Raw genomic sequence first — 27,283 nt, 5'->3', positions numbered from 1 at the left:
AAACTTCAAAACTGTGGTAAAAGACTGTAGTCCATTGTCTTTGTTAACAACCAGTGTGTATTGTAGGTTTTCCTATTCATTATTAACTTTTGAATACTGATTAAACACTTTTGTCTGTGTACCATCAGATCCAAGAAAGTTTCACATTATAAAATATCCGATAATGAAGCTAAAATGTGGAGTTGTTAATTTTATTTTCACTTTGTTTTCACTACTATATGGAGAGAAGTATTTCCATTTTGTTGGTTTCGACAGTGAGTTTTTGTGAATCTGTCCATGCAGGTGCTCGTGCATTTCTCACTTTCCTGTAAAATCTCTCATTCAAATAACAACTTAAAGTTACAACATTAAGTAGATAAATGGCATATACCCACATTAAATCAATTGTACAGGAACCTCTGATAATAATCTTCTGTATACATGTAATTATATATTAAAACAGACACCATACATTTTTTTATTAACAAGATAAATAACTTACATACTTCTTTACAGACCAAACAGCTGCAAAGTGTACTTTTCTAGTTCACTATTTTGTAACAACATTCCCAGAACATTAAAGTAATGTTCACACAAATGCAATCAGTCAAAATTTAACCCTGAATAAATTATGATCCATGTCACCTAGAAAATAAACAAATATGTAAATAAGAAATTGTAAACAATAATTAATGTTGGTACATCAAACAAATATTAGTGATATGTGGTACAATCCATTACACTATGCAACAAGTGAAATGTCTGCAAAGCAGTAGAGTATGAGGAGCAGGGGTAGGAGACTGGAAAAGTAAAGCGGCAGGTTCAAACATGTACTCTGTCCAGTCACACGAATGTGAGCACCTGTCAAAAGCTTTTGCAGTGCAGACTGCTTTGAGACAGGCAAGAAGAGTGTCAATGAGGTTCTCAGAAGTACCAAAAGCTATGCTGAGCCATGGCGACTCCAGTGCCCTGGCCAGCTGCCCTAGGTTTCTTGGCTGAGGATCCGCAATGTAAACAGCTTGATTGAGGTGGTCCCACAGATTCTTTACTGGGTTTAAATCTGGGGAGTCTGGTGGCCAGAGGAGTACAAAACACTCATCCTGTTTCTTTTTTAACCACTCACTGACACTGTGAGCTGTGTAACATGTACTGTCCTGATAGTAGCTGCCATAATGCCAGGGAAAAACAAACTACATGTAGGGATGGACATGGTTCCCTACAATAGATGCATACTTGTGTTGATCCACTGTGCCTTCCAGAATGATGAGATCACACACGATATGCCATCAAAGCATTCTCCAGACCATAATGCTCCTTCCTCTGTCCTGGACACTTCTGACTACAATTGCATGGTGTATGCTTTCAGATGCTTCACGCTGTACATGCCAACGACCATCAGTCAACAGGGAAGGCCATCTGTCGCCGCTCAGTGGACGTCCACTTGCAGTACTGGCATGCAAATTCCAGCCTTCATTGCAGATGAACATCAGTCAGCATGGGTGCATGAGCAAGGTGCCTGCTGGGGAGGCCCATACGCAGCAACATTTGCTGAACAGTTATGAAGGTGACACTGTTAGTAGCCCCTTGGCTCATCTAGGCAGTCTGTTGCTCAACAATTGCATGTCTGTTCACCTGTACGCATCTCCACAGTCATCCATCCCTGTCATCAATGGCCCATGCTACAACACAGCTGTCTCAGTGCCGGTTTTGGATAGCACAATTTTGCCATTCAAGGTATACATTAATGACAGTGGCATGCAAACACTTTACAAACTTAGCCATATTGAAAATGCTTGCTCCCTTGGCCCAAAAGCCAATGATCATGCCATTATGGACATCCATCAGATAATTCACTCCATTTCCGCATTACGACAACGGCACTGTTTCTCGCGTCCACCAAAGCCCTTTATATAACCTCCACTGCTAGTGCTGCCACCTGCATTCTGCAAGGTGTCATCACACACTAATTTCCAAAATAGGTCATGGTCACATTAATCTGACTGGACCAAGAAAAAATTATGTACAGGACGGTGACAGACAGTACTGGTAACCATATACAGTGAAAAATATGTTTGTGGTGCAAATTCATATGAGTAAATGGCAATGAAAAGAGAAGGTTTGGAGGGCATTGAAGAAAATATCATATTAGATTGGGATACTGATAAAAGCTGTAGGAAGAAAATGAATGTCCCAAGTCAGAGGCCAAGTTCGGCATACAGTTTTAATCTGCAGGGGCAAGGAAGTTTCAAATTAGCACACATTCTGCCACCAAATGAAAATTCATTTTGGAATACGAAGGAAGGTTGGTGCACTTTGACTGCTACATAGGTTTATAATCATTAAACACAGAGCTCTGTGTGACGGTTCATTTAGGCCTAGGGGGATCTCAATTGGTATTTTTAAACTCAGTCTCTATCATTCTTGGGTTAAAGGGCAATGAGGGAAACCTGCTATGGATGCACCTCGACAACAGAATGAGTAACACATCCCTCGTCAATTGCCTTGATGAAGAAGTTTTGTACTGTGCAGCGGCACGATGAAGCTGGAAGGCAGGCTTACATACTCATTCAGGTATAAGAGTCTAGTGGTCACTGAACACAGCAAGGTATATTCGCCCATGGTAATGTTTGTCTGAAACCTATGTCATACCTATAGTAGTGACGAACTGTAGCAGCTCCAGGAACTCTAAGGCTATTTGTAAATTTCAGAGAGACGTAGGTTCTTAGCTGCTAAGTGATGCTTTCCTTTTTTATGTTCTATTTGTGGTTTCTGGATGACAGCTATATGTACTGGAAATTCACCTGAGTATCCAATGTTCCCTTGTAAAAATGCTGTAACTCTGAGGATGGCAGTTTACTAATATTGGTAACTGATAGTTACTGAAAGAAGGTTTTGACCTTTTTTCTCAACTCTGGGAATTGCACATGATCTTAAAACACGAACCCATTTCCTGCATGAAGAACTGGGGAGAGGGAGAGAAATGTTTCTTTGACAATGTAGTGATAAAATTTTGTGCAGGCAGAACTAGCAAATCTGAGGTCTAAGAATAAGCTGCTGCGTTGTTTTAGATTCAAGCTATGGAAAGTTGCAACTACAGCACATATATACAGAAATTCTTGATTTTTGTTGCAAAATGGAAATAAGTAAGAGCCAGACATTATAGTGTCTTCCATTGCTGTTGACTGAGGCTTTTTCTTTTTTGCCAACACACAGGTTTAAAGCTGGTTAATGAAGCTTTGCATGTAGGCTTTCCTCAGGATAGTTTTCAACTATCTTCAAATGTCTGCCAGTTTTCTTTAGCATCTTTGTGCACATATTCACAGGTCAAACAAACCTGTGACCATTTGTGCTGCTCTTCTCTGTTCTCTCTATGTTCAATATCACCTGTTAGTCCTATTTCGTCCAGATCCCACATACCTGAGCAATATTCTAGGATGGGTCACACAAGTGTTTAGTATGCAATCTCCTTTGTACACTGACTGCATTTACCAAATATTCTACCAGTAAACCAAAGTCTGCCCACAACTGAATTTATGTGACCATTCCAATTCACATCACTTGAAAGTGTGACTTACAGGTGTTTGTATGAACTGACTGATTGCAACTGTGACTTTTTTACACTGTAGTCAAAGAATACTATGTTTTCCTTTTTGTGACATTGCAGTTTTACATTTCTGAACAATCTTGGCACCATTCTGAAATTTTATCAAGACCAGACTTAATATTTGTAAAGTTTTTTTCAGACAGTACTTCATTTTAAGTAATTGCATAATTTATAAACAATTATCCATGTTTCATCTGAATGACAACTGCTGCAATAGGAAGCACCCTCTGCCATTCACTAAACACGGATTTGAAGAGTATGGATGTAAAGGTAGATCTGATGGAATTTATAACATTATTAAGGCTTTATTTACCAACAGTACCTCAAATACTATCTTCTCTTGTGGGTCCTTTCTCCTGGATAGGAAATATGGATCTGTCGCTACTCATCCTCTCGATTGTGAGTGATGCGACAGTGGTAGGGCTAAAAACCCTGTACAATGGAGACAGGGACCAGGAAGAACTCAGGGTGTTAAACTGATTCCCCTAATCAACAATGTGAGTACAGAATTAACTAAAGCTAATACTGGTCTTATTTGGGCTTTAGTTAAGAACAGAACAGAACTGTCAACAGTGTTAAAGGATATCTTACATTCTTGTCTTGTGCTGGAAAGGTAAGAGACAATTATATGTCCAATAAAAAATACAGACAAAATGCGGATGACCATAACATGGAGATCCATGGATAAAATAACACCTGCAGCATTTGCTGGGGGGGGGGTTTGACCTATTTGGTTAATGTCTCTGATATTAATGTCTCTGCTGTCTTCTGGAGAGCCACCAAAAAACTTTTTACACAGGACAGCAAAATAGTTTGGCTTTGAGAAAAACACTTCTATAATTGCATTGCCATTGTAGAAGGAAACAGAGGACAAAGAAGATGGTAATAAGTAATGGTTTTTAACATCTGAGGCTGGCAAAAAAGACACTTCAGACGAGTGTAGGAAATGTAATGATATAACATTGCACTGTACTACAAATAATAAATTTCAGTTTGATCTCTTTGTGTATGTAAGTGTTTCTCATGTACCTTGGCTATAATAGTAATTTAAACAAAAATATTATTGTTTACTTATGTATTTTCATATAACAATCCTTTTTTAGTTTTTTTCTGCAGTACGTATCATAGTATTGAAGTTTTATCTGGGTATCCAGTTACAACACTATCAATTTAACAATTGGCATGTTTAAAGTAAAAATTAAAGAAACAAAAGAAGTTTTAAAATTCCAACTAAACCTCTTTGCAAACACATTATAACTTCTGAAAGGACATTTTCGTTGAACATGGAAGTACCTTTACAGCATACCTCAAGTAAGTGTTATAGAGCCATTACTGTTCATGAAGTACATAAATGATCTGGTGGATTGTTGTATATTGAAAAGTTGTAGAATGCAGGAAAACCTACAGAGCGCAGACACTTTGTGCAGACACAGGCTGCTGACCTTCAAGATAAATATGCATATAAATAGGTGGTGCAGTTCAATTACATAATTGACAATCAGTCACTGAAAAGTGCAAAATACCCAGGAGTAATAATCGGGAGTGATCACATGCAATTAATTGGAAATATGCTACTAAAATATACTTCACCAATGAAAGATATGAATAGACGGAAAAATTCCACATGGGAAAATATATACAAAATACAAAGATGCTGTGACTTACCAAACGGGAAAGCACTGGTAGATAGACACAATAAAAAACACACACACAAATTTCAAGCTTTCATAACCTGAGGTTGCTTCAGCAGGAAAGAGGGAAGGAGAGGGAAAGACGAAAGGATGTGGGTTTTAAGGGAGAGGGTAAGGAGCCATTCCAATCCCGGGAGCGGAAAGACTTACCTTAGGGGGAAAGAAGGACAGGTATACACACGCACGCGCACACACACACACATATCCATCAGCACACATACAGACACAGGCAGACACATGTAAATGCAAGGTTGGGCAGAGATGTCAGTCGAGGCAGAGGTACAGAGGCAAAGATGTTGTTGAATGGCAGGTGATGTACGAGGGGCGGCAACTTGAAATTAGCGGAGGTTGAGGCCTGGTGGGAGACGGGAACTCCCGCTACCCACCAGGCCTCAACCTCTGCTAATTTCAAGTTGCCGCCCCTCATACATCACCTGTCATTCAACAACATCTTTGCCTCTGTACTTCCGCCTCGACTGACATCTCTGGCCAACCTTGCATTTACGTGTGTGTGTATAGAATCTGATACGGATTCCATCAGATCCCGTAGCTTTGTTCAATTTTAACGAATTTGGCAGTTTCTCAACACCACTGACACCAATACTTGTTTCATTCATCTTTTCAGTGGTACAAAGATTAAATTGGGAAAATTCTCCAGGGTTTTCCTTTGTAAAGGAACACTTGAAATCAAAGTTAAGCATTTCAGCTTTGCTTTGTTACCCTAAATTTTTGCCACTATGGGCCTTTGCATACAACTAGAATTTCTTTGGGTTTTGTGAAAGTTCATTTGACAATACTCTGCTACGGTAGTCACTGAAGACATCACACATTGCTATCTTGACAGCCAAACATGTTTAATCAGCACCTCTCTATCTATAGCCTTGTACTTTGTTTTACATCTATTATGCAGTAATCTCTGTTTCTTTGCAGTGACTGTATATCACGGAGATTCCCTCCCATTACAAACCGTGATAGCGTTACGGAGATGTTTAACAAACTCAAGTGGCAGACTCTGCAAGGGAGGCGCTCTGCATCGCGGTGTAGCTTGCTCGCCAGGTTTCGAGAGGGTGCGTTTCTGGATGAGGTATCGAATATATTGCTTCCCCCTACTTATACCTCCCGAGGAGATCACGAATGTAAAATTAGAGAGATTAGAGCGCGCACAGAGGCTTTCAGACAGTCGTTCTTCCCGCGAACCATACACGACTGGAACAGGAAAGGGAGGTAATGACAATGGCACGTAAAGTGCCCTCCACCACACACCGTTGGGTGGCTTGCGGAGTATAAATGTAGATGTAGATGTTCTATATATACACTACCACAACGGAGAGACAAGGCAAGCTCCCCTTCTTGGATGTACTGGTTGAGCACAAGGTAGGTGATCAACTCCGTCACTCACCACATAGGAAGTAAAATCACACTAACCAATTCCTTCAAGTAATTAGTACCCAAAAACCTCTTTGCAAGAATACTGCCTTAAACATTTCCATACATAACTTACATGTAACAGCATCAAATTAAGCAATCCATAATTTTAATGTTACCTGCTGTTAGTTGACTTTTTTTCGCTGTGGCTCTAGCAGACCAAGTTCCTCTATTGATTCTTGCAACTTTTGACCTGACTTCTTGTTTTTCACTGTACCTATTTTTCTGAGGTTAGTGTACATTAGGTTCTCAATTGATGGGAAGAAATAAGATAGAGGAATTTTACAATACTTATTAGCTAATTAACTCCACCCTTCCCCACCACCAAAATCTTAAATGTCACAAGATGCCAACAATAGTCACAATATGGGTGGAGCTTTTAAGAAACAGCTACATTCCAGAACTACCCATCTTAATCATGGAAAGAGACTGAGAAACTGTTGAGTTGATGTAGCAATAAAAGCAATGACAGAATAAAATGTAATTACATGAAAAGTGAGCATCATTCTTTGCCAATTCGCTCATCCAGCATTCTGATAGATCCTGTCTACGAAAGCAAGGGTTTCTTATGGCACTTAGTTAAATACCTGACAGCTAAAACTGGATTATGAATTAAAAACCAGCAAACAAGCAACCAAAAAGAGTAACACTTGTACAATTAAGCTGTATCTTCTGCAGAAGTAATAAAAAATGTACCAAAATCCAAAATATACTAACCAAAAATCCAGCAAAGGAAGTCATAAACCCTTCTTTGGTTATCTCCCAAGCACCACCATACTCCTCTTCATCTATATTTTGAAAATTTGTGAAATATATGTATATGAGGCCAGCATTTATCAACACAAACCTGGAAAAGAAAATGACATGACACCGCTTAAAAAGGATGAATTTATTTTGAGTTGCCCTCACACACTTACAATTTACAAGTAACACACTTATTAATAACAGAACTGTGGAAAGGGGTCAACTGAAGTTCCATTATTGACCGTCGGTTTCTACCTGTAACTAGCTATGTTGTGTTGTGTGAGGTCATGTTTGCACGGCATATTTGGAATGCATAATGCTTGAAGATGGTGTTCTGTTGTCTGTGGTGGCACAAACTAGTGGTTTAACGTCCATGTGTGTGAGTTTTATGTAGGTGTTGTTGGCAAGGCATTGGACTTACATGGGGGCAGTGGCTACTCATTACCACCAATTTCATCCAAATTTGTGGTTTATGCAGTGCTTGGCCAGAAAAGAAAGTGAGTGAAGCGGGAGCTCCAAATGAGCAAGTTTTTTTGTGTGGGTCAGGCGATACATCAGCCATTTACATTAGTGTAGTTTCCAGATAGCGATGGGCACAGCAGAAAGGACAGAGAACACTAAGCAGAGGGTCGTGAGGCTGTGTTATTATGCAGAAAGTGCTTTCTATTTTCTACTTTTACATCACTGCAAATAAATCAAAATAATGTTAAATGTACTGTATTTGGTAATATTTTTATAAAAGGCAAGAAAAGAAAAGGCAAAGAAAATTTGGGACTGGAAATAAATTACCAGGATTATAGGTTGTACTTAAGAATTCGAGCATAGAATTAGATACTTTTAGTATTTTAAAGTTGATTTACATATGCTGGGGTGATATTCATCACAATACTAGGGGATGTAATTTTCTTGGCCTCTTGAACATTATCAAAGCTGCATTTTTACATCATCATTGTTTCACAGTTTCTATAGCAAAACAAACTTGGTTCACGTTCATAAAGATTTGCTCCCATTTGCTATAGGAGCAAATCACACAAAACACATCATTTTCCAAGTATTGGTAAGGATAGCTGGAGATGTACAATGGAATGTATTTTGACGCAGTCTTCTCAGGATGTATTTCTTTTTCTTTCTCGGAGAGGTAGAGGAGTTTTGAAGGTTTTTTCATCACACTCTTTACCTGATGATAGAAGTATACACCACAGGGTTGCACTAGCAGAGTACAGTTGGTGGGAAATCATTTAACACTGCATTATGGCAATCCTCCTCCATCTTGAGAAATCTTTTCTTATAAGTATTGATTTGTTTGCTTCTGCACAAATCAGTTAACAGTAGAAATTTGTCAATTCTACCTGTAGAGTTTCATCAAATCAGTCAAAAATTATTTGCATAGTGTTACTGTACGTTCCCTAGAATTTTTATGAAGTAACGATGACCACCTCCTTTTGGTGCATACTCAGCCACTGTTCTTTTGAATCCTCAGTCCAAAAGAACCAGTACTCTTGTAGACATGCGTAGAATGTTGGCAATAATTTTTCAAGAAAGAGATAGCATGAAAGACTTACTTTATTCATGTTTTGGTTTGTTTGCAGTGTAGTAAAATAAAAATTGACAGTTAAAAAAAAGGGGTTCCATGTAGGAACTAGACTCCACGATCTTTGGATTACTGTTCTGTACTCTTTCCACTCCACCAACAACTGCCTGAAAATTATGCTAATATAAATTGCTTGTACTTCACCCAACCCAAACCAAAAATGCTATTTTTCTAAATGCATGACCACCTGGAGCTCCAGTTCTGTCTCTTCCATCTCTTGCCAAAGCTTGCATGTACAACAAATTCAAACAAAATCAGTGATGAATAGGTGTAGTCCTCTTTTTAAAGCTGTATGTTACTTTTTGTTCTGCTGTTGTTGTGGTCTTCAGTCCAGAGACTGGCTTGATGCAGCTCTCCATGCTACTCTATCCTGTGCAAGCTGCTTCATCTCCCAGTACCTACTGCAACCTACATCCTTCTGAATCTGTTTAGTGTATTCATCTCTTGGTCTCCCTCTTCGATTTTAACCTCCACACTGCCCTCCAATACTAAATTGGTGATCCCTTGATGCCTCAGAATATGCCATACCAAATGATCCCTTCTTCTAGTCAAGTTGTGACACAAATTTCTCTTCTCTCAAATTCTAATCAATACCTCCTCATTAGTTATGTCATCTAACCATCTAATCTTCGGCATTATTCTGTAGCACCACATTTCAAAAGCCTCTATCCTCTTCTTGTCTATTTATCGTCCACGTTTCACTTCCACACATGGCTACACTCCATACAAATACTTTCAGAAATGACTTACTTAAATCTATACCCAATGTTAACAAATTTTTCTTCTTCAGAAACGCTTTCCTTGTCATTGCCAGTCTACATTTTATATCCTCTCCAGTTCGACCATCATCAGTTATTTTGCTCCCCAAATAACAAAACTCATTTACTACTTTAAGTGTCTCGTTTCCTAATCTAATTCCTTCAGCATCACTCGACTTAATTCGACTATATTCCATTATCCTCGTTTTGCTTTTGTTGATGTTGTTCTTATATCCTCCTTTCAATACACTGTTTATTCCGTTCAGCTCCTCTTCCACATACTTTGCTGTCTCTGACAGAATTACAATGTCATCAGCGAACCTAAAAGTTTTTATTTCTTCTACATGGATTTTAATTCCTACTCCGAACTTTTCTTTTGTTTCCTGTACTGCTTGTTCAATATACAGATTGATTAATATCGGGGATAGGCTGCAACCTTGTCTCACTCCCTTCCCAACCACTGCTTCCCTTTCATGCCCCTTGCCTCTTATAAATGCCATCTGGTTTCTGTACAAATTGTAAATAGCCTTTCGCTCCCTGTATTTTACCCCTGCCACCTTCAGAATTTGAAAGAGAGTATTCCAGTAAACGTTGTCAAAAGCTTTCTCTAAGTCTACAAATGCTGGAAACGTAGGTTTGCCTTTCCTTAATCTATTTTCTAAGATACGTCGTAGGGTCAGTATTGCCTCACATGTTCCAACATTTCTACGGAATCCAAACTGACCTTGGAATTATTATATTCTTCTTGACGTCTGAGGGTATTTCGCCTGTCTCATACATCTTGCTCGCTAGATGGTAGAGTTTTGTTAAGCCTGGCTCTCCCAAGGCTGTCAGTAGTTCTAATGGAATGTTGTCTACTCCCGGGGCCTTGTTTCGACTTAGGTCTTTCAGTGCTTTGTCAAACTCTTCACGCAGTATCATATCTCTTATTTCATCTTCACCGCCTTTGTATAGACCCTCTACGTACTCCTTCCACCTTTCTGCTTTCCCTTCTTTGTTTAGAACTGGGTTTCCATCTGAGCTCTTGATATTCCTGCAAGTGGTTCTCTTTTCTCCAAAGGTCTCTTTAATTTTCCTGTAGGTAGTATCTATCTTACCCCTAGTGATATGTGCCTCTACCCATCCCTGCTTAGCTATTTTGCACTTCCTGTGTTATCTCATTTTTGAGACGTTCGTATTCCTTTTTGCCCGCTTCATTTACTGCATTTTTCTATTTTCTCCTTTCATCTATTAAATGCAATATTTCTTCTGTTACCCAAGGATTTCTACTAGCCCTCGTCTTTTTACCTACTTGATCATCTGCTACCTTCACTATTTCGTCTCTCAAAGCTACCCATTCTTCTTCTACTGTATTTTAGTCCCCCATTCTTGTCAATCGTTCGCTAATGCTCTCCCTGAAGCTCTCTACAACCTCTTGTTCTTTCAGTTTATCCAGCTCCCATCTCCTCAAATTCCCACCTTTTTGCAGTTTCTTCAGTTTTAATATACAGTTCATAACCAATAGATTGTGGTCAGTGTCCACATCTGCCCCTGGAAATTTCCTACAATTTCCAAGACCTTCCATTATCTCCAGGCTTCTTCCATGTACACAACCTTCTTTTACAATTCTTTAACCAAGTGTTAGCTATGATTAAGTTATGCTCTGTGCAAAATTCTACCAGGCGGCTTCCTCTTTCATTCCTTATTGCCATTCCATATTCACCTACTACGTTTCCTTCTATTCCTTTTCCTACAATCGAGTTTCAGTCACCCATGACTATTAAATTTTCGTCTCTCTTCACTACCTGAATAATTTCTTTTATCTCATCATACATTTCATCAATCTCTTCATGAATTGTGGAGCTAGTTGGCATGTAAACTTGTACTACTGTGGTAGGCGTGGGCTTCTTATCTATATTGGCCACAATAATGCGTTCACTATGTTGTTTGTAGTAGCTTACCCGCATTCCTATTCATTATTAAACCTACTCCTGCATTACCCCTATTTGATTTTGTATTTATAACCCTGTATTCACCTGACCAAAAGTCTTGTTCCTCCTGCCACCGAACTTCACTAATTCCCACTATATCTAGCTTTAACCTATCCATTTCCCTTTTTAAATTTTCTAACCACATGCCTGATTAAGGGATCTGACATTCCATATTCCGATCCGTAGAATGCCAGTTTTGTTTCTCCTGATAACGACGTCCTCTTGAGTAGTCCCCGCCCGGGGATCCGAATGGGGGACTATTTTCCCTCCGGAATATTTTACCCAAGAGGACGCCATTATCATTTAACCCTATAATAAAGCTGCATGCCCACGGGAAAAATTAAGGCTCTAGTTTCACCTTGCTTTCAGCCGTTCGCAGTACCAGCACAGCAAGACCATTTTGGTTAGTGTTACAAGGCCAGATCAGTCAATCATCCACACTGTTGCCCCTTTTCAGGAACCACACATTTGTCTGGCCTCTCAACAGATACCCCTCCGTTGTGGTTGCACCTACGGTAAGGCTATCTGTATCGCCTGAGGCACGCAAGCCTCCCCACCAACAGCAAGGTCCATGGTTCATGGGGGGGGAGACTGTTTGTTCTAGATGTCTGTTTTTGTTTGCTTGTCAGACAGTTATTTTAATGTTGTTAGTTATAAGCTACTAATTTTGTTTTCAGTTTTGGAACTGTTAATTCACTGTGTTGTTAATGGTTGAAAATTTAATTTTTGTTTTTCATCTGTTACTAGTTTTGAATCCTACATCGAAATACACGAGTCGTGCATTGGTCGTCACTATGGGTGAGAATATGATCATCAGAATTAAATTTCTGCAGTCGTATAGCCTAGTAGCAGAATGTGTGAAGTGGTACCACTGCAGTGAACGAATGAAATTGACCAAAGTTGCTGTCAAGTATGTGGGACATAATTAGGTGGGTTCCATAATTTTGTTTCTTCTAGAGAGAGAGAGAGAGAGAGAGAGAGAGAGAGAGAGAGAGAGAGAGAGAGAGAGAGAGTTTGTGTACGTGCGCGCATGCACTTTTGAGATGTGGGAGTTTTTTTTATGATTTTGTGGATAGGGTTGTTACTTTATGTTGTTAATTATTTGCTGATATTGGTCAGTATTGGTGACACAGTGCTAAAACACCAGTTTTCAAATCCTAAGGTCCTGGGTTTGTTCCAGTCTTACGATTCTTATGTCACTTATCACTTCTTTCACCACGCGCAATGTTTGTTGCTGTGAGGAATGTTGAGTTGCACCATGGCTCAATATGCACATTACGGCATCCACTACTGGCTGGGTAAGTCAGTGCAAAGGTCAGAGGAAGGCAACAGCATACCATCTCCAACACTACCATGTCTAGTACAGCAATCAAAACAATCATTCAGACTGATGAATGCTTTACTTTCATAAGTAGGTATATCTGAGTGCATTGTTTTTTGGACAGGTAAGTTTTTCGATGACAGATCAATGATATGTTTGTAGGTTTCATTAGTTTGTTTTGGTAAATCTTCATTATTAGGATTATTGTTCTTAATTTGTCCCTGCCCAAAACTCCTTTATTCCCACAGTTGTGCCATTAGTTTCATGTTATTTCTGAAATTACATATTCTGTGTACTATCCATCTGTGTTCTCGTGTGTAATTAGTAACATCGTGATCACCATATCTGTGAACACTAAGCAAGGACAGTAATTCCAAAAAATTTGTTCAAATTCAGGATAGGCTGCTGGTAGGAGAATTTAACTGGTCTTGAAAACTGAATTTGTATGTTTTCAGAAATTTGCTGATACAATGACAAATTATCAAAAGAAAGTGCACTCTAGGTCTTCTTTGGAACTCGACATTCTAGACAATATTTAAATGAATGTGTTCACTTTTTGCCCTAAAGAAAGACCTTTTATAAACAATATTTGAGTAACAGTATAGGCCTTAGGCCTACTTTTAAAGCAGTAAAGCGCACATGCACGCACATTTAACAACAGGGTCAACAGAAGCGTCCGATCCCACGCATCAGCTTTGACCAGTGACGTAAGGGTGTTGTCGTGTGTGACGTCATGACGGCGCGGAGTTTGGTTTGAGTGTGGCTGTCTCCAGTTCTGTTTTATCTTATTTTATTTACTTTTCTGATCTGTTCGTTCTATCTCGTGAGATTTTTTTTAAAATTTAAAAACTATTATTACGTATTTTAATTATCTGTTTCCTCCAATTTCTGTTTTAGTTTATTATATTTATCTTTCTGATCTGTTCGTTCTACCCCGTGAGATTTTTTTTTTTAAAAGACAAAAAACACTAATCAGTTACTGAAGCATCTTTATCTTCTATGGGTTGCAGGGGTATTCATGCATGGCTGTCTTCACTTACACGTTGTAGCTACGCAAGGTGTCTAAATTTGTTTATATTTAGTTTGCCCCCCTCCCCCCACCCAAAACACCCCATTTCCCGCGCTTGTCCCGTTAGTGTCATTAGGCTTCTTGTGGAAAGTGTGTGTGCTTGTTTTTGTTTCCGCCATATTTGTGACGTCATGGGTAAAAGCAGACGGGCGGGATCGGACACTTCCGTATTTCCTTAACAACACATACAGCACACACAAGGCTAAACAAAGGCTCTTGTCCTCTACAGTATGTAAAATGGTAAGATAACTGTTTAGTGTCTCCAAAGAGCAAGGAGGGGATATCTTTAGGTAAGTAATAAGAGGTGTGAAAAGACAAATTGTATTTGAAAGTTTAAATTGAAATCATTTGACATTAGAATAGTGGATTCTGACAGTGCCTTAAACTGCTGTTGTCGCATCTCTGATAATTTCTTTACTATGTGTCTTGGTGCGAAGGTTGTGGTGAAAACGTGGCTAACCGAAGTATAAGATGTCAAGAGAAGCAGCTTGGCAATGTTTCTGAGCAGCTGAAGTAGTGGTTCAGTTACAAACAATGACCAGAGGACACATGTTTTACACTTTACTTTCTTTTATAATTTCAGCTCCATGAAGGGGCTCACAATTTTTGTTTTCTTCTTCTTAGTATTATTATAACTGAAATCACAAATATAATGTGAACTTCAGAATTTTGGACACTCCTTCTTGCACACAACAGACTTTCCTTCATTAAGTTGCATACAGGATGCTACAATTGTCTCCAGTCATGGCTAGGAAATACACTGTTACTCTTTCACTGCCTTATTGGGTACTTGCGACCAGCAACAGGCATGTAAATCTGTTTTTAACACAAATGTTGATTTGACCACCACAGTGCTGTGCTGAGTTTAAAGTCATGTTGATGATGTCACTAGACAGAACACAAGAAATATTAATGCAATGTGAATTGAATATCTGAAGTGGAAACAGGATTTAAAGTGGAATCTGAACAACAATGTAAGTTGAAAATTATTCAGAAAGCCACATTAATTATGTAACTCTAAGTTGCAAACTACAATGCTACCTTGTGATGTCAATATGATCTGATTTTTCGGTGAGTACATGCAGAATGTGACTGCATTTTGCTACACATTTACCACTTACGAATCTGAAGTGCAGTCAAACTGACAAAATATTGGAACCTCTTGGGGAATGCACAGCAAGTAATGGGAAGAACAGAAATGTGCAACAGGGATCTCGTTTAAACATGATGGGATTGTACCAGCAGCCACTGAAGACATAATGTGCAACTAGTTCTATGCTTTGTCAATTTTCAGTTACTACATTCCTCCACTGCATGTATCTGAAAGCACTACAAACCATCAGACAGCAAACAACTACTCTGTGAATGACATACATTAAAGAGAAATTTTGAAAATATAACATGCTGTTAACTTCCACAGTTATAAGGTATAAATGCTGTGTCAATAATATACATATAACTAGACTTATTGTGGGAAAAAGAGACAGTATTACAAATGTTTTTAAAATAGCATATATTTAACATCTCATTCCACTAAATATCCCCTTACTCCTGTCCTAGACGTCAGATGGCTACACTTTTCAACTAACTTGATAATTCTTTACCCTTCATGTTTGTGTGTTTTAGCTGTTGTTTGATATTTCAAATGGATTCAGCCTCAGTGCTTCACCCAGCAATATTCACTAAGGAGTAGCAGATGGCAACACATACACAGCAAACTGAATGTTAACCAACATCTCACAACATGAGATATTTCTGTCGATTTATACTGCTGGCAACACTTCAATCTATGTTAATGAGTTAAACGACTATGATATACTACTGTTACTGTCATTGTAACAGCAATGAAATATTTAAAGGCACACCAAAAGACACAACGTATTTAAACATTCGGGTAATGCATATTGAAAAAAAGATTGATTACAAAACTGACAACGCAACTTACAAAAACAGGCCAATAAATCCTCTCAGTGGTATTAGCCCCCAAAGCAATCCAATTACGATTCCAAGGGCTTGTCTTCCCCAATAGATCACGTCTAAAAATTCCTCCTGAAAGAACTCACTATTATGGCTCTGTAAACAACAAACGCACAACAATAATTTAAATCATAATTTATTTCACCTTATCTGGCCATTCCGAATTCGATGTAAACGCCCTAACCCACACGGATTCAGTTTGTTTAACAGCAGCGGTACCATTCTTTTCATGAACTCTTGCTTTAGACATATTTTCGTACTTTAATTAAAGCAGCATATAACGTTTGCTTCAGTTGTTCAAGACATTAATATGTAAAAACAGTATCAAAATTCTCGATTCCTCTTGTCAGGTCTCCGTCAATGTAATCCACATGTTACAATTTCCACTTTCAAATTTATTAAAAACTTCCTCTTCAAAGAAAAATTTCCCACAACACTATCTATAACAATTTATTCAACAAAAGACACAATGGAAAACTAGACAGCAGCCAAAATAGTAACAGAATTTAAGAAGTAACTCTGGCGAACAATTTCTGACCCCACAATTCGTGCTAACACCAACTACAGCTAACAGCTTCCGAAGATGAACACATTTCACATGTTGGTACGTCACATTGACACTGTTGTGTCAAAGTTTCTATATACAAAACATCAAAGACGTAACCCTTTTGGTTTTTCTACAAAAAGGTATCATCTGCGCCAGAATTTTTTTTCTTGGTACTATCAGTTCATATTCCTCGGCCTAAGCATTAGTTCATCGACCGATCACAAAAAACGTAATTAATAAAAATATATTTAATAAAAAAAATTTCTTCTCATAAAAGTCATGTATGATTGACAATCTTGCACATTCAAAAAGTTATATAAACGTGAGGCCAGAGTAGTAATTAGTTTTCCCCATCAACGTCAATGCTTTCTTTTTTTCGGAGAAAACGTGGCTCTTTCATTCCGCTGCGTTCCGTCCCGTTCTGTGCTATTGACGGACTGTGTCAATGCCGCTTTTGCAATTGCATTGTGGCATGTTCTGGGGCTCCGTGTTAATCAGTTACTTTACATTTGGTGTGCATGAATTTTCTGGATCACTTGTGTGTTAATTACTACAGGTATCTTGTCATCTGCAACCAAACGACGTTGATGAGAAAGGTTTTTGCTGGGTGTTAACCTATCTTCTAGAATGTAATTTAGTTTGTCGCTATGTTTTCGCGCATATATTCGTTTTTACTTACGTTTTCAAGTGGCAAGCACTTCCATTCTCAGCATCATTCTGTGGTGTTGTGATGCACACGTAACTATAACAAGTATTTTCCACAAATAACGTAGCAAAAACACTTTTCACTTCACCAAACCAGAGTGTGATTGTGGTTTGTTGTGTGTCCCAGCCCAGTCAGTGTTCAATCAAATAACCTTTTGTTAACAGTGTAAAAATCATGTCTACCGAAGAAGAAAAACACACTTGTTTTGACGTTATGCGGTACTTAGAAAAAAAAAACACAATGAACAACGTGAACGGTTTTTATGTGTTGCCTGTAAATATTGTTTGATGCATTTCTACATACACCATTTCTCTAGCATATAAATGTCGATGTTTCCAAATGAATGTACAACACCTTTCCTGTTGTTCGTCTTTTCAGCAGCTTATCTTACAAACTTTAAATTCTCATAACCCCACTTTGACCACTCTGTACAGGCTGAAACTGTCCACACCTGGGAGGAGATAGCTATGAGAGGGTTCTGCCATGTCAACTCGTGATAAATCATTATTTACATATATACCACTACATCTATAATCCGCAGGGCATCGTGCGGTGTGTGGTGGAGCGTATTTTTTATACCACTATCACTTCACCCCCCACTTTTTCCTGTGGCAGTCATGGGAAGAAATACTGTTAATAAGCCTCTGGTGAGCTGGAAACTCTCTAATTTTATCTTTATGGTCTTATCACGAGATATACATAGAGCAAAGAAGTGTATTGGTCGACTCTTGTAGGAAGATACACTTTCGAAACTTTAACAGTAAAGCACATTATGATGCAGAATACCTCTCTTGCATTGCCTGCCACTGGCGTTGGTTGATTATCTCTGTGATGCTTTTGTGCCTACTAAATGAACTTGTAATGAAATTCACAGCACTTCTTTGGATATTCTCTATTTTCTCTATTAATCCTATGCAGTACAATTCCTGGACTGATGAGCAATCTTCAAGTATTGATTGAACAAGGGTTTTGTAAGGTACCTTCTTCGTTAATGGACTACATTCCCTCTGGTTTCTTTCAATGCAATTCATTGCTGCATCTGCCTTTTTTGCAATTGGTTTTATGTGGTCGTTCCACTTTAAATCACTGTATACACGTACTCTAGATATTTTATGGAAATAATTGCTTCCAGCGATTGTTCTCTCGTTATGTAATCATACAATAATGAGTCTTTCAGTCTATGTGTGCACAAGATGTTACATCTGTTTACGTTTAGATTAGAGTAAATTAGATTTAGTTTTCATTCCATAGATCCAAAAATGAGATGATTCTCGTGGGGTGTGGAACAAATCAGAAAGTGTAACATAAAAAACAAAACAAAAAAACATTTGAATATAATACTCAGCACCCTGATCATAAGTCAGGAGATTGTCAAAATAGGTGAATATGTAAAGTAATTTGGAACTGCTGATATTTACACAATTAATACACTGTCAGAATGAAACATAGTTACAAACTTTTGATAAATTTATCATACACGAAATAGCTAATTTTGACTGTTGCGACCAAGTGTTCTCAAAACTGAAATCTAAGAGACATTTTTACTTAAGCTGGTCAAACAGTCCATGTTGAACTACTCATCTACAGAGTAGAGGGAGTTGCCTATCAAAAAGTATTTCAAACTCTGTTTAAATTGTGATTTATCTAAAACCAAGTTTTTAATGAGTGCTGGCAATTTATTGAAAAAGTGTGTTTCTGAATATTGGACCCCTTTTTAGACCAAGGTAAGTGATTTTAGGTCTTTATGTCGATTGTTTCATTCCTAGTACTGGATACCATGTATTGAGCTATTGGTTGGAAACAGAGATATATTAGTTGCAACAAATTTCATTAAGGAATAAATACACTGAGAAGCAGTGGTTAGAATACAAAGTTCCTTGAATAGGTTTCCACATGATTTTCTCGAATTTACACCACGAGTGAGTCTTTTGCACTCTAAAAACTTTTGCTCGGTTTGACAAGTTTCCCCAAAATATGATCCCTTATGACATAATAGAATGAAAGCAAGCAAAGTACGCAAGTTTTTTGATATTCATGTCTTCTGCATCTGACATTGTTCTCACTGCAGCACAGACTTGTTTAGGTGCTTCAGCAATTCTGTGGTATGCCCTTTCCGACTGAATTTATTACTGAGTTGCAATCCCAGAAATTTAACACTGTCAACCTCTTCAATCTGAATGTCTTCATATGTTATACACATGCTGGACAGAAATCTCTTACAGGTTCTGAACTGCATATAGTAGGTCTTTTCAAAATGTAATGATGGTGAATTGGCTTTAAACCATCTAATAATGTCAGTGAAAATTTGATTAGCAGCCATTTCAAAATGTGTACTTAATTTGCTACTTATCAGGATTTTTAATCCTGAGAGTGTTTGTATCATCTGCAAACAATACAAACTTCTGGCAGTGTAACAGACAAGAAGCCATTAATGGATACAAGAAAAAGCAACGGGCCCAAGATGAAATCCTGAGGAACACCACATGTAATTAATTCCCAACCAAATGAAGAATTACTGCTTACTGCACAGATACTTCACAATGACACCCTTTATTTCTTTTTAGGTAGATAAGGCTCAAACCATTTCACAGTACCGCTGGTGACACCAATAATATTCTGATTTACTGAAGAGAATGCTGTGATTCACACAGTCAAAGGCTTCTGACAGGCCACAGAAAATGCCAGTAGCCTTTAAGGAATTAAGTACATTCTCACTGTAAATGTAAATAGCTTTTTCTATATCAGAACACTTAAGAAACCCTAACTGTGCCTTGGATACTATCTTATTTGCGGCCAGATACTTATGGAGACACCTGAACGCAATATTTTCAAATATTTTTGAAAAAGCCAGCAAAAGTGAAATTGATCGATAGTTTGATGGTATTTCCTTTTCACCTTTCTTGTAAAGAGGCTTGACTTCAGCATATTTTAGCTGGTCTGGAAATGTTCCACTGATAAGAGATTGGTCACACAAGAGAAAATGTAACTCACATGAGCACCCTTTGATTAACTTCATTGAAATGTTATCGTAACCACTAGAATACTTAGATTTTAGGGATTTTGTGATGAATATTACTTCTTTGGAAGGCATGTGTGTCATTTCCATTTTACTGAAGTTATTTGCAAAGACAAGCCTCAGATACTCCATTGCCCTGTTTACTGAACCTGATAACCCCAAGTTGTCAGTAGCAGAAACAAAGTACTTGTTTAGGAAGTTTGCACCAATACATGTGTTTGTTACCAACGTCTCTTTTCCACTACCTTTTTGGTCTCAGCTGTTTATGTCTTCAGTATATCCCACATAGTTTTTATGTTGTTGGTTGATGTAATTATCTTTTTCTCATAACAAACCTGCTTAGATTTCTATATTACTTTCTTCAATATTTTAGAGCATTCATTTTAATGCATTACAATGTTAACATCAGAGCTGTTCCTAGATAGTGGATACAGTCTCCTTTTTGTCCCATATGATATCTTCATTCAGTGTGTAATCCATATTTTATTTTTAGATTTCTGTTTGACTTGAGTTAACTTTAGGGGAAAATGTTCAAAAGAGGAAGTAACTTTATTAAAGGCTACTTTGTATTTTCCATTTGAGTCAGAAATTCTGTAAACATCCATCCAATTCATATCTTTGAGCAATCTCCTAAAATTTTAAATTTTTGAGTGATTTATTACCCTCTTGTACTCAGATTTAATAGACTTTTTACCCTGACAAGATTCAACATTTAACACAAGATGCTGCATGTCATGATCAGATAGCCCATTAACTATTGGTTTTGTGATACGACTTTTTTCCTACATTTGTCTACAGAAATATTATCAATAACAGTCTCAGAGAAATTTCTACTCCCCACACCAAGTATCAATCTTGTGAAGGTCTTCCTATATTTTGCTGCAATTTAATAGGTTTTCGACTTCTCTTTATACAATGGCCTCGTTCACAAAAGCCTCAGGGAACTTCTGATGTAGTCTGCTATATCATTTATGTATACTGTAAAGAGCAATGGACCTATAATACAGCCTTGATGTACTTCTGAAGTCACTTTAGTGTCTGAAGACTTCTCTCCATTGAAACTGTCATGTCATGTTCTGTTTACTAGAAAGTGATCAATCCAATCACACAATTGATCTTATGTTTAATAAACTCGCATTTTGATAGTTAGGCGGCAGTGCAGAACTGTATTTGGTGCATTATGGAAGTCAATGAACATGGCACCTACATTGGCTCCAGTATCTACAGCCTTCTGGGTCTCATGGACGAACAGAGCAAAGTGGTCTTCACATGACCATTGTTATCAGAACCCACATTTATTCCTGCAGATGAGATTTTCGGTCTCCAGAATATGTGAGCACTTAATATGATCCAAAATAATATGATCCAAGATCACTCCTACACAAAGCTACACTACACTGCACTAGAAGAAGGCAAGTTATTTCACACACTCTAAGCAGAATCATGTTGGTATTCTGCCGTTTCCAGTGGTCTTCACTTTATTGAGCGATTTCAGTTGCTCTTCTAGTCCATGGTTACTCATTTCGATATCAGTCATTTTGTTGTTCATGCTACAATTCAAAGAAAGTACTACAGTGCTATCTTTCTCTGTGAAACAGTTTTGGAAAAAGACGTTTTGTATTTCGGTCTTTCTGTGTAGTCCTTCGTTTCAGTGGCATTTTGGTCACAGAGTGTCTAGACAGATGGCTTCAACCTGTTTACTGACTTAACAGAAGCCAGGACATCTTAGGATTTTCTGTCAAGTCGGTAGAAAGAATGTTTCTTTTGAAATCGCTGAACGCATCAGGTATGACTCTCTTTACAGTAATTTTGGTTTCGTTCAGTTTTTGTGTATCTGTGAGGCTTTAGCTACATTAATATTTGCAGTGAAGCCCTCTTTGCTTTTGTAGCAGCTTTCTAAATAGACTGTCGAACCACAGCAGGTCTTTTCCATCGTTCATAACTTTACTAGGCAGATAACTGTTTAAAACGTACTGTACTCAACGTTGTTAGTGTTGTAGAAGAAATTTTCATGTTGACCGCTCAGGCAATTTGAAATCTGTTTCTCGTTATTCTCGCTAACCTGGAAAACCTTCCCACTTTTCTTTGTATTCCTATCTATAGGCATATTTAGCGATGATGGAACGGCCTTATGATCTCTGATTTTGTGTTCTACACTGAGTCGAAAATATGAGTATGTTTGCTTCCAGAAGATCTCAGATGTTATCTTCACGATTAAGTTCTCAGATTAAAAGTTCAAAGTAATTTTCGGGAGAGGCATTTAAAAGAACTTCGCATGATTCCCTTTCCCTAATCACTTGTCCTCCAGTCTGTAGCTGGTAAGACGAAATCTTCACCTGATACTACGACATGACCAGGAAATTTATGCGAAACTCTATTCGAGTTTCCCTCCAAATGTTCCACCACAACTGCTCCAGAGGCATGGGTCCGTAAAACATCCGATTACCATGTTTGAACTACCTTAAATACTTATCTTCATTCAATCTATACTAATCTCATTTGAAATTATCGTATTATGTATGGCTGTAAACACACCTCTAGCACCAGTGTTCGAGCTATCCTTACAATACACATTTCCAATCGGAAATTAGAATTTCATTACTACTGACATCTGGTTACAGCCAGATTTTTTTTCCTAGTATTATGTGGGTATTATTAACGTTTATAAGCAAGGCTAGTTCCAGAACTCTTCCATAGATGCTTCTGAATTTAATTAATACTGTACTAACATTTTCTTTCTGCAAACTGCTGTGATGAATGCCACCCTGTCTGGAATCAGAGCAAATCTTGTTGGGCTTGTACTGGAATTTCGCAGTCGTAAAAAAGGTACATGTACATACCACACATATTCCGCTAACCTAGCAGCTGCTTCCTGCGTGTACTGCATACCTTATTTATTATGGGGGCCCAACAATTATCCACCTGATAGCGCAGATCGAGAAATCAACATCCAAGATCATCTCAGGATAGTCTGAGCTTCTGGTTTAAGTATTCTACTTAGCTCCAAATCAGAGGATCACGATTGGTTCTGGGAACTAAGCTACAAAACGGTAACGCTGCTTCCACCACACAGGCGAGGCTAGCTGTCTTCGCCAAACAACTCCTGCAGGAACCAAAGATGGCCTCTGAACCAAGGCAGTAGATGTGATTTGTGTCTAAATGAGCCGCAATTTGCAGCTACTAGCAGAGCCTCCTCCACATCTGGGATGAGACTCGCACAGCAAGCAAACAGAGAGGACAATGGCCTCTTTGCTGAGCTGTCCAATGTTTCCCTGAGGTGCTCCATCACCTACCCAACATTATATTTCCAAATGACAAGGAATCCCACCCTCTGCACTTATCCAGACCTCTCAGGATGACTGGCCACTATCCCAATAGGCTAGGCATCCTGTGCTGGCTCAGATTTACTTTCAGCCAAGCTGCTGGTACCCACTTCTGCCTTCCACCCAGAGAGAGACTCATCGTCTGGGACATGCAAATTGGAAAGTGAAGCGGCACCAGGTACCTCTGGCGATTCTATAGGCTCCAGAGATGCCAAAGTAATTGTCTAGGTGCCCCAGGACACCTCAGCCCAGGGCATCTGCGTGAAGTGTTTCGACTGTGGCCAGCACAGCTTCCACCTGATTATGAACAGTCGCGAATTCCCGAATTCCTCCATCATGCTCATACAACAGGCTCAGTCTCTATCAATCTTTAGCCAACCTAAGAAGTTGAACTCACTGAACACAAACAAAAATACAGCTCTTACAACAAAATAAATACCAGTACTAAAACCGGCTAAATAAACAGCTACTGTCCACTTCTTCTCAGAAGTATGTAAGAATACCGCTAAATTAAACAATGTATACATTCTGTGAACAAATGATAAGCTGCTGTTGGTGAAAACTGCTTTGCTCGGAGAATGGATCTGTTTACAGTGGCCACAAGTGACTCTTGTGGTGGAAAACTACGCCACAAAATAAACTCACTCGAAACAAACGACCACAGAATACGCAAACTCATACAACAAAATAAATAACACGTCTAAGAAAACAGCTATCATTTACTTCTACTCAGAAGCATGCAAGAATACCACCAATTTTAAAATGTATACAGTCTGTGTACAGTTTTCTGGTATCTTCCTTGTGAATATGTTCCTTATTATTATACCCTTTCATAAACTGTAAATAATTATTCACAGGATTAAATAACAGTGTATATTAATTGTGTTAGTTTGAACAACATGTTGCCTGCATATACATCTGAATACAATTTTCAATACTAAGACAAACTCACAGCTTTCCTACACAAGTTTTTACTTACACATTTTTGTGTATAGTTTTCATTGATGACCTTCAACTTCTCTAATTCCAAGGCACTTCTTACGCTGTCCATACATACTTGGAAGCTCTGTGTCACACATACTGTGATGTAAAGGCGTCTTATGATGACCTTCAAACACCAAATTCTGTCCAAAGAGTATCTGATGCACATAACAATACAATACAAACAAGTAGTTGTACTAAAACATAATATAATATTAAAAAATGCAGACCTGCTCTCTGCCTGAAACATTCCCCCTTACCCTGTTGTTAATAAAATATGTAGTTACTCATTCATGTAAGATGACAAGGGTACAGAGAGCCTCACAACTCTTACTTTATGAAGAGAAATTCAGAATTTAACTATATAAAAATTCTGGACTCTCACAAATTCCACCCCATATACAAGTAAATGAATAGGTATGTTATTGTTCCTTCTTAAGTAATCGAACTTGAACATTAAATACCACATCACAGAACTTACGTTTTTCATTCATTTTTCAATAATTAATTGTCTATCTATTTAAAACCTTTGTATCCATGTGTCTTGTTTCTTAAAGATTGCAAATTCCATATTTTAGGTGAATATGTACATATTTTGTATCATAGGCTTCAATTAAAGAGTTCTGTTAACTGGATGAATCTGGTTAATGTAATAATATTCCCACACATTCAGATCACCTGTTGTAATAAATATATTTTAATTTGAGGTACTGGCCACATTCATATTATCTCAGTCCTACTTGCCTATGGTGGTGATCTGAATAGTATTTTCATATAATCCATCCCATATACATATTCTCCTGAGTTTGTTATTCAAAAGTAGATCAAAAAAATGTATGCTAGTCACTTTAGTGTTCCAACCATCCTATATTTGGACTAAATTACAATAAGGGCTGATAGCAAACTGTAAATCTAGTTTTATCTGAAGTACTTTAGATGAGTCAGGGTAAGTAATGAGTTTGATTATTTACAAAAAATATGTACAAACCTAACTATAGGATTTACTATATTCAAAACAATACAAATTACCTCATACAAAACACATTAAAATTGATAATACTACTACCCAGTAGGAAAAAGTATGAAACTTCACCTGTTTTTGGCAATTAATAAAATTGCTGCTGCTGAATAAATAACAATTATTTAGCTAACATTCTTAATTTAAACTTGTAGGGGGACTTTCACTAAAATGTACAGTAAAACCCCTATTAACTTAATTTAGGTTAACCAAAATATGGGTTTTCCAAAATATGAAAATCGCATAAACTATACTGCAGGGAAATAAATTAGAGGCGAGAATGTGCTGGACCACTGTTAGCAAGGAGAGGTGAACACATGGAGAGGTGAACACATGCCCTTGAGTTTCTATGCCACCCATCAATTTAGCAGTGTAAACAATGCTACAAGTACACTGACAAAAATCACGTAATCAGGTGGCTGAAAAAGGAGGTTTGTTGAAAACTATTGTGATTAATTATGCTGTTGGTGTTTCCACAGTTCCAGAATGGGTGAAGTCGAAATCTAAACTTCTAGAGCAATCTGTGAGAAAAACTCATAGCAGAACACTGAAAACACCTGACTTTGAAAGAGTAGGTGAAGTTCTTTATCTTTCTGTTCACCAACAATGAGAAAAGCCCATGCCTTTGACTGGCCAGATACTGCAAGAAAAAACTACTCTTTTAGCTAAGTTGATAGGTGAGGTGGACAGGCTCAAAAACAGATACAGCATTTGGTAGTTGAATGTATGTGAAGAAACGATATCTGGAGCTCCAGATATAGCTGATGTGTTCAAAACAGTGTATTGAAGACTACACCCTAGGCTGCACCAAGGACCAAATTTAAATTGACGATGGAGTGGTAGTTAATTTCAAGATTTTGCCTACAAAATCCTTTGCTAGTCGAAAGAAACGTCTGCTCCCAGGACAGAAAATGAAAAAAAAAAAGAATGGATAACTGTTCTTCTGGCATCAAACGCTTCTGGCACTCATAATTGTTCCCATTGTGTATCAGCAAGTCAAAAAATCTTGACCCTTGAAGGATGTGGCCCAAAATGAGCTATCAGTTTTTTTATAGAACCCAGAACAGTTCCTGGATGTCTTGGGAACTTTTTGCCAAATGGTTTACTGATCAGTTTGTACTGAAAGTTGAAAAGTTTTTAATTGCAAGAGGTCTGCCTAAGAAAAGCCATCTTATTAACTGACATTGCTCCTCCACATCCTTGTGGGGTAAAAAATAGTTATGTTGTTGTCTATTTCATTGACCCAAGCAATACCATTCTAATTTAGGCGCTGGATACAGGGTGTAATAGTGACATTTAAACCACTACCATGGGATATTTTTGAGAACCATCCTGTAAGATAGTGACATGCAAAACAAGAACGTAAATGATGCTCTGAAGGTAGTAAACATGAAACAAATAATTAATTGCTATGCACCAGCCTTGGATAATGTGAAAGCAGATACTCTTCAAAAGTGCTGGAGAAAACTGTATGACGAAATTGAAGAAAATGGATCAGAAAATTTGGAAAAGTTGAAGGTATTGTAAAAAGAATTTCTGCATGTGATGACAGGGATAAATGGG

At 38.0% G+C, this 27,283-nt stretch overlaps 1 protein-coding gene across 1 annotated transcript; it reads right to left on the bottom strand.

Moving 5' to 3' along the window:
• Positions 1–397: 397 nt before the first annotated feature.
• LOC126174748 (respirasome Complex Assembly Factor 1) lies at positions 398–16,760 on the bottom strand. The gene is made up of 4 exons (XM_049921067.1): positions 16,275–16,760; positions 16,098–16,201; positions 7,417–7,546; positions 398–624 (listed from the first exon to the last, which is right to left on the bottom strand). Exons 1-4 carry the CDS (start codon positions 16,377–16,379, stop codon positions 583–585), a joined length of 381 nt encoding a protein of 126 aa, XP_049777024.1. The 5' UTR covers positions 16,380–16,760; the 3' UTR covers positions 398–582.
• Positions 16,761–27,283: the final 10,523 nt, after the last annotated feature.

Source organism: Schistocerca cancellata, chromosome 3 (genome assembly GCF_023864275.1).
Source record: "Schistocerca cancellata isolate TAMUIC-IGC-003103 chromosome 3, iqSchCanc2.1, whole genome shotgun sequence".
NCBI classification, from domain to species: domain Eukaryota; kingdom Metazoa; phylum Arthropoda; class Insecta; order Orthoptera; family Acrididae; genus Schistocerca; species Schistocerca cancellata.
The sequence above is the reverse complement of the archived record's forward strand: the minus strand, read 5'-3'. Positions and strand labels throughout refer to the sequence as shown.

What these genes read in the sequence shown, in the direction of transcription:
- LOC126174748 (XM_049921067.1), bottom strand. Translation starts at nt 16,379, where the DNA reads ATGTCTAAAGCAAGAGTTCATGAAAAGAATGGTACCGCTGCTGTTAAA. An exon ending in ATTCGGAATGGCCAGATAAG is followed by an intron (nt 16,202 to 16,274) that starts GTGAAATAAATT and finishes GAGTTCTTTCAG; the next exon opens with GAGGAATTTTTAGACGTGAT. An exon ending in GGATTTATTGGCCTGTTTTT is followed by an intron (nt 7,547 to 16,097) that starts GTAAGTTGCGTT and finishes TTTCTTTTCCAG; the next exon opens with GTTTGTGTTGATAAATGCTG.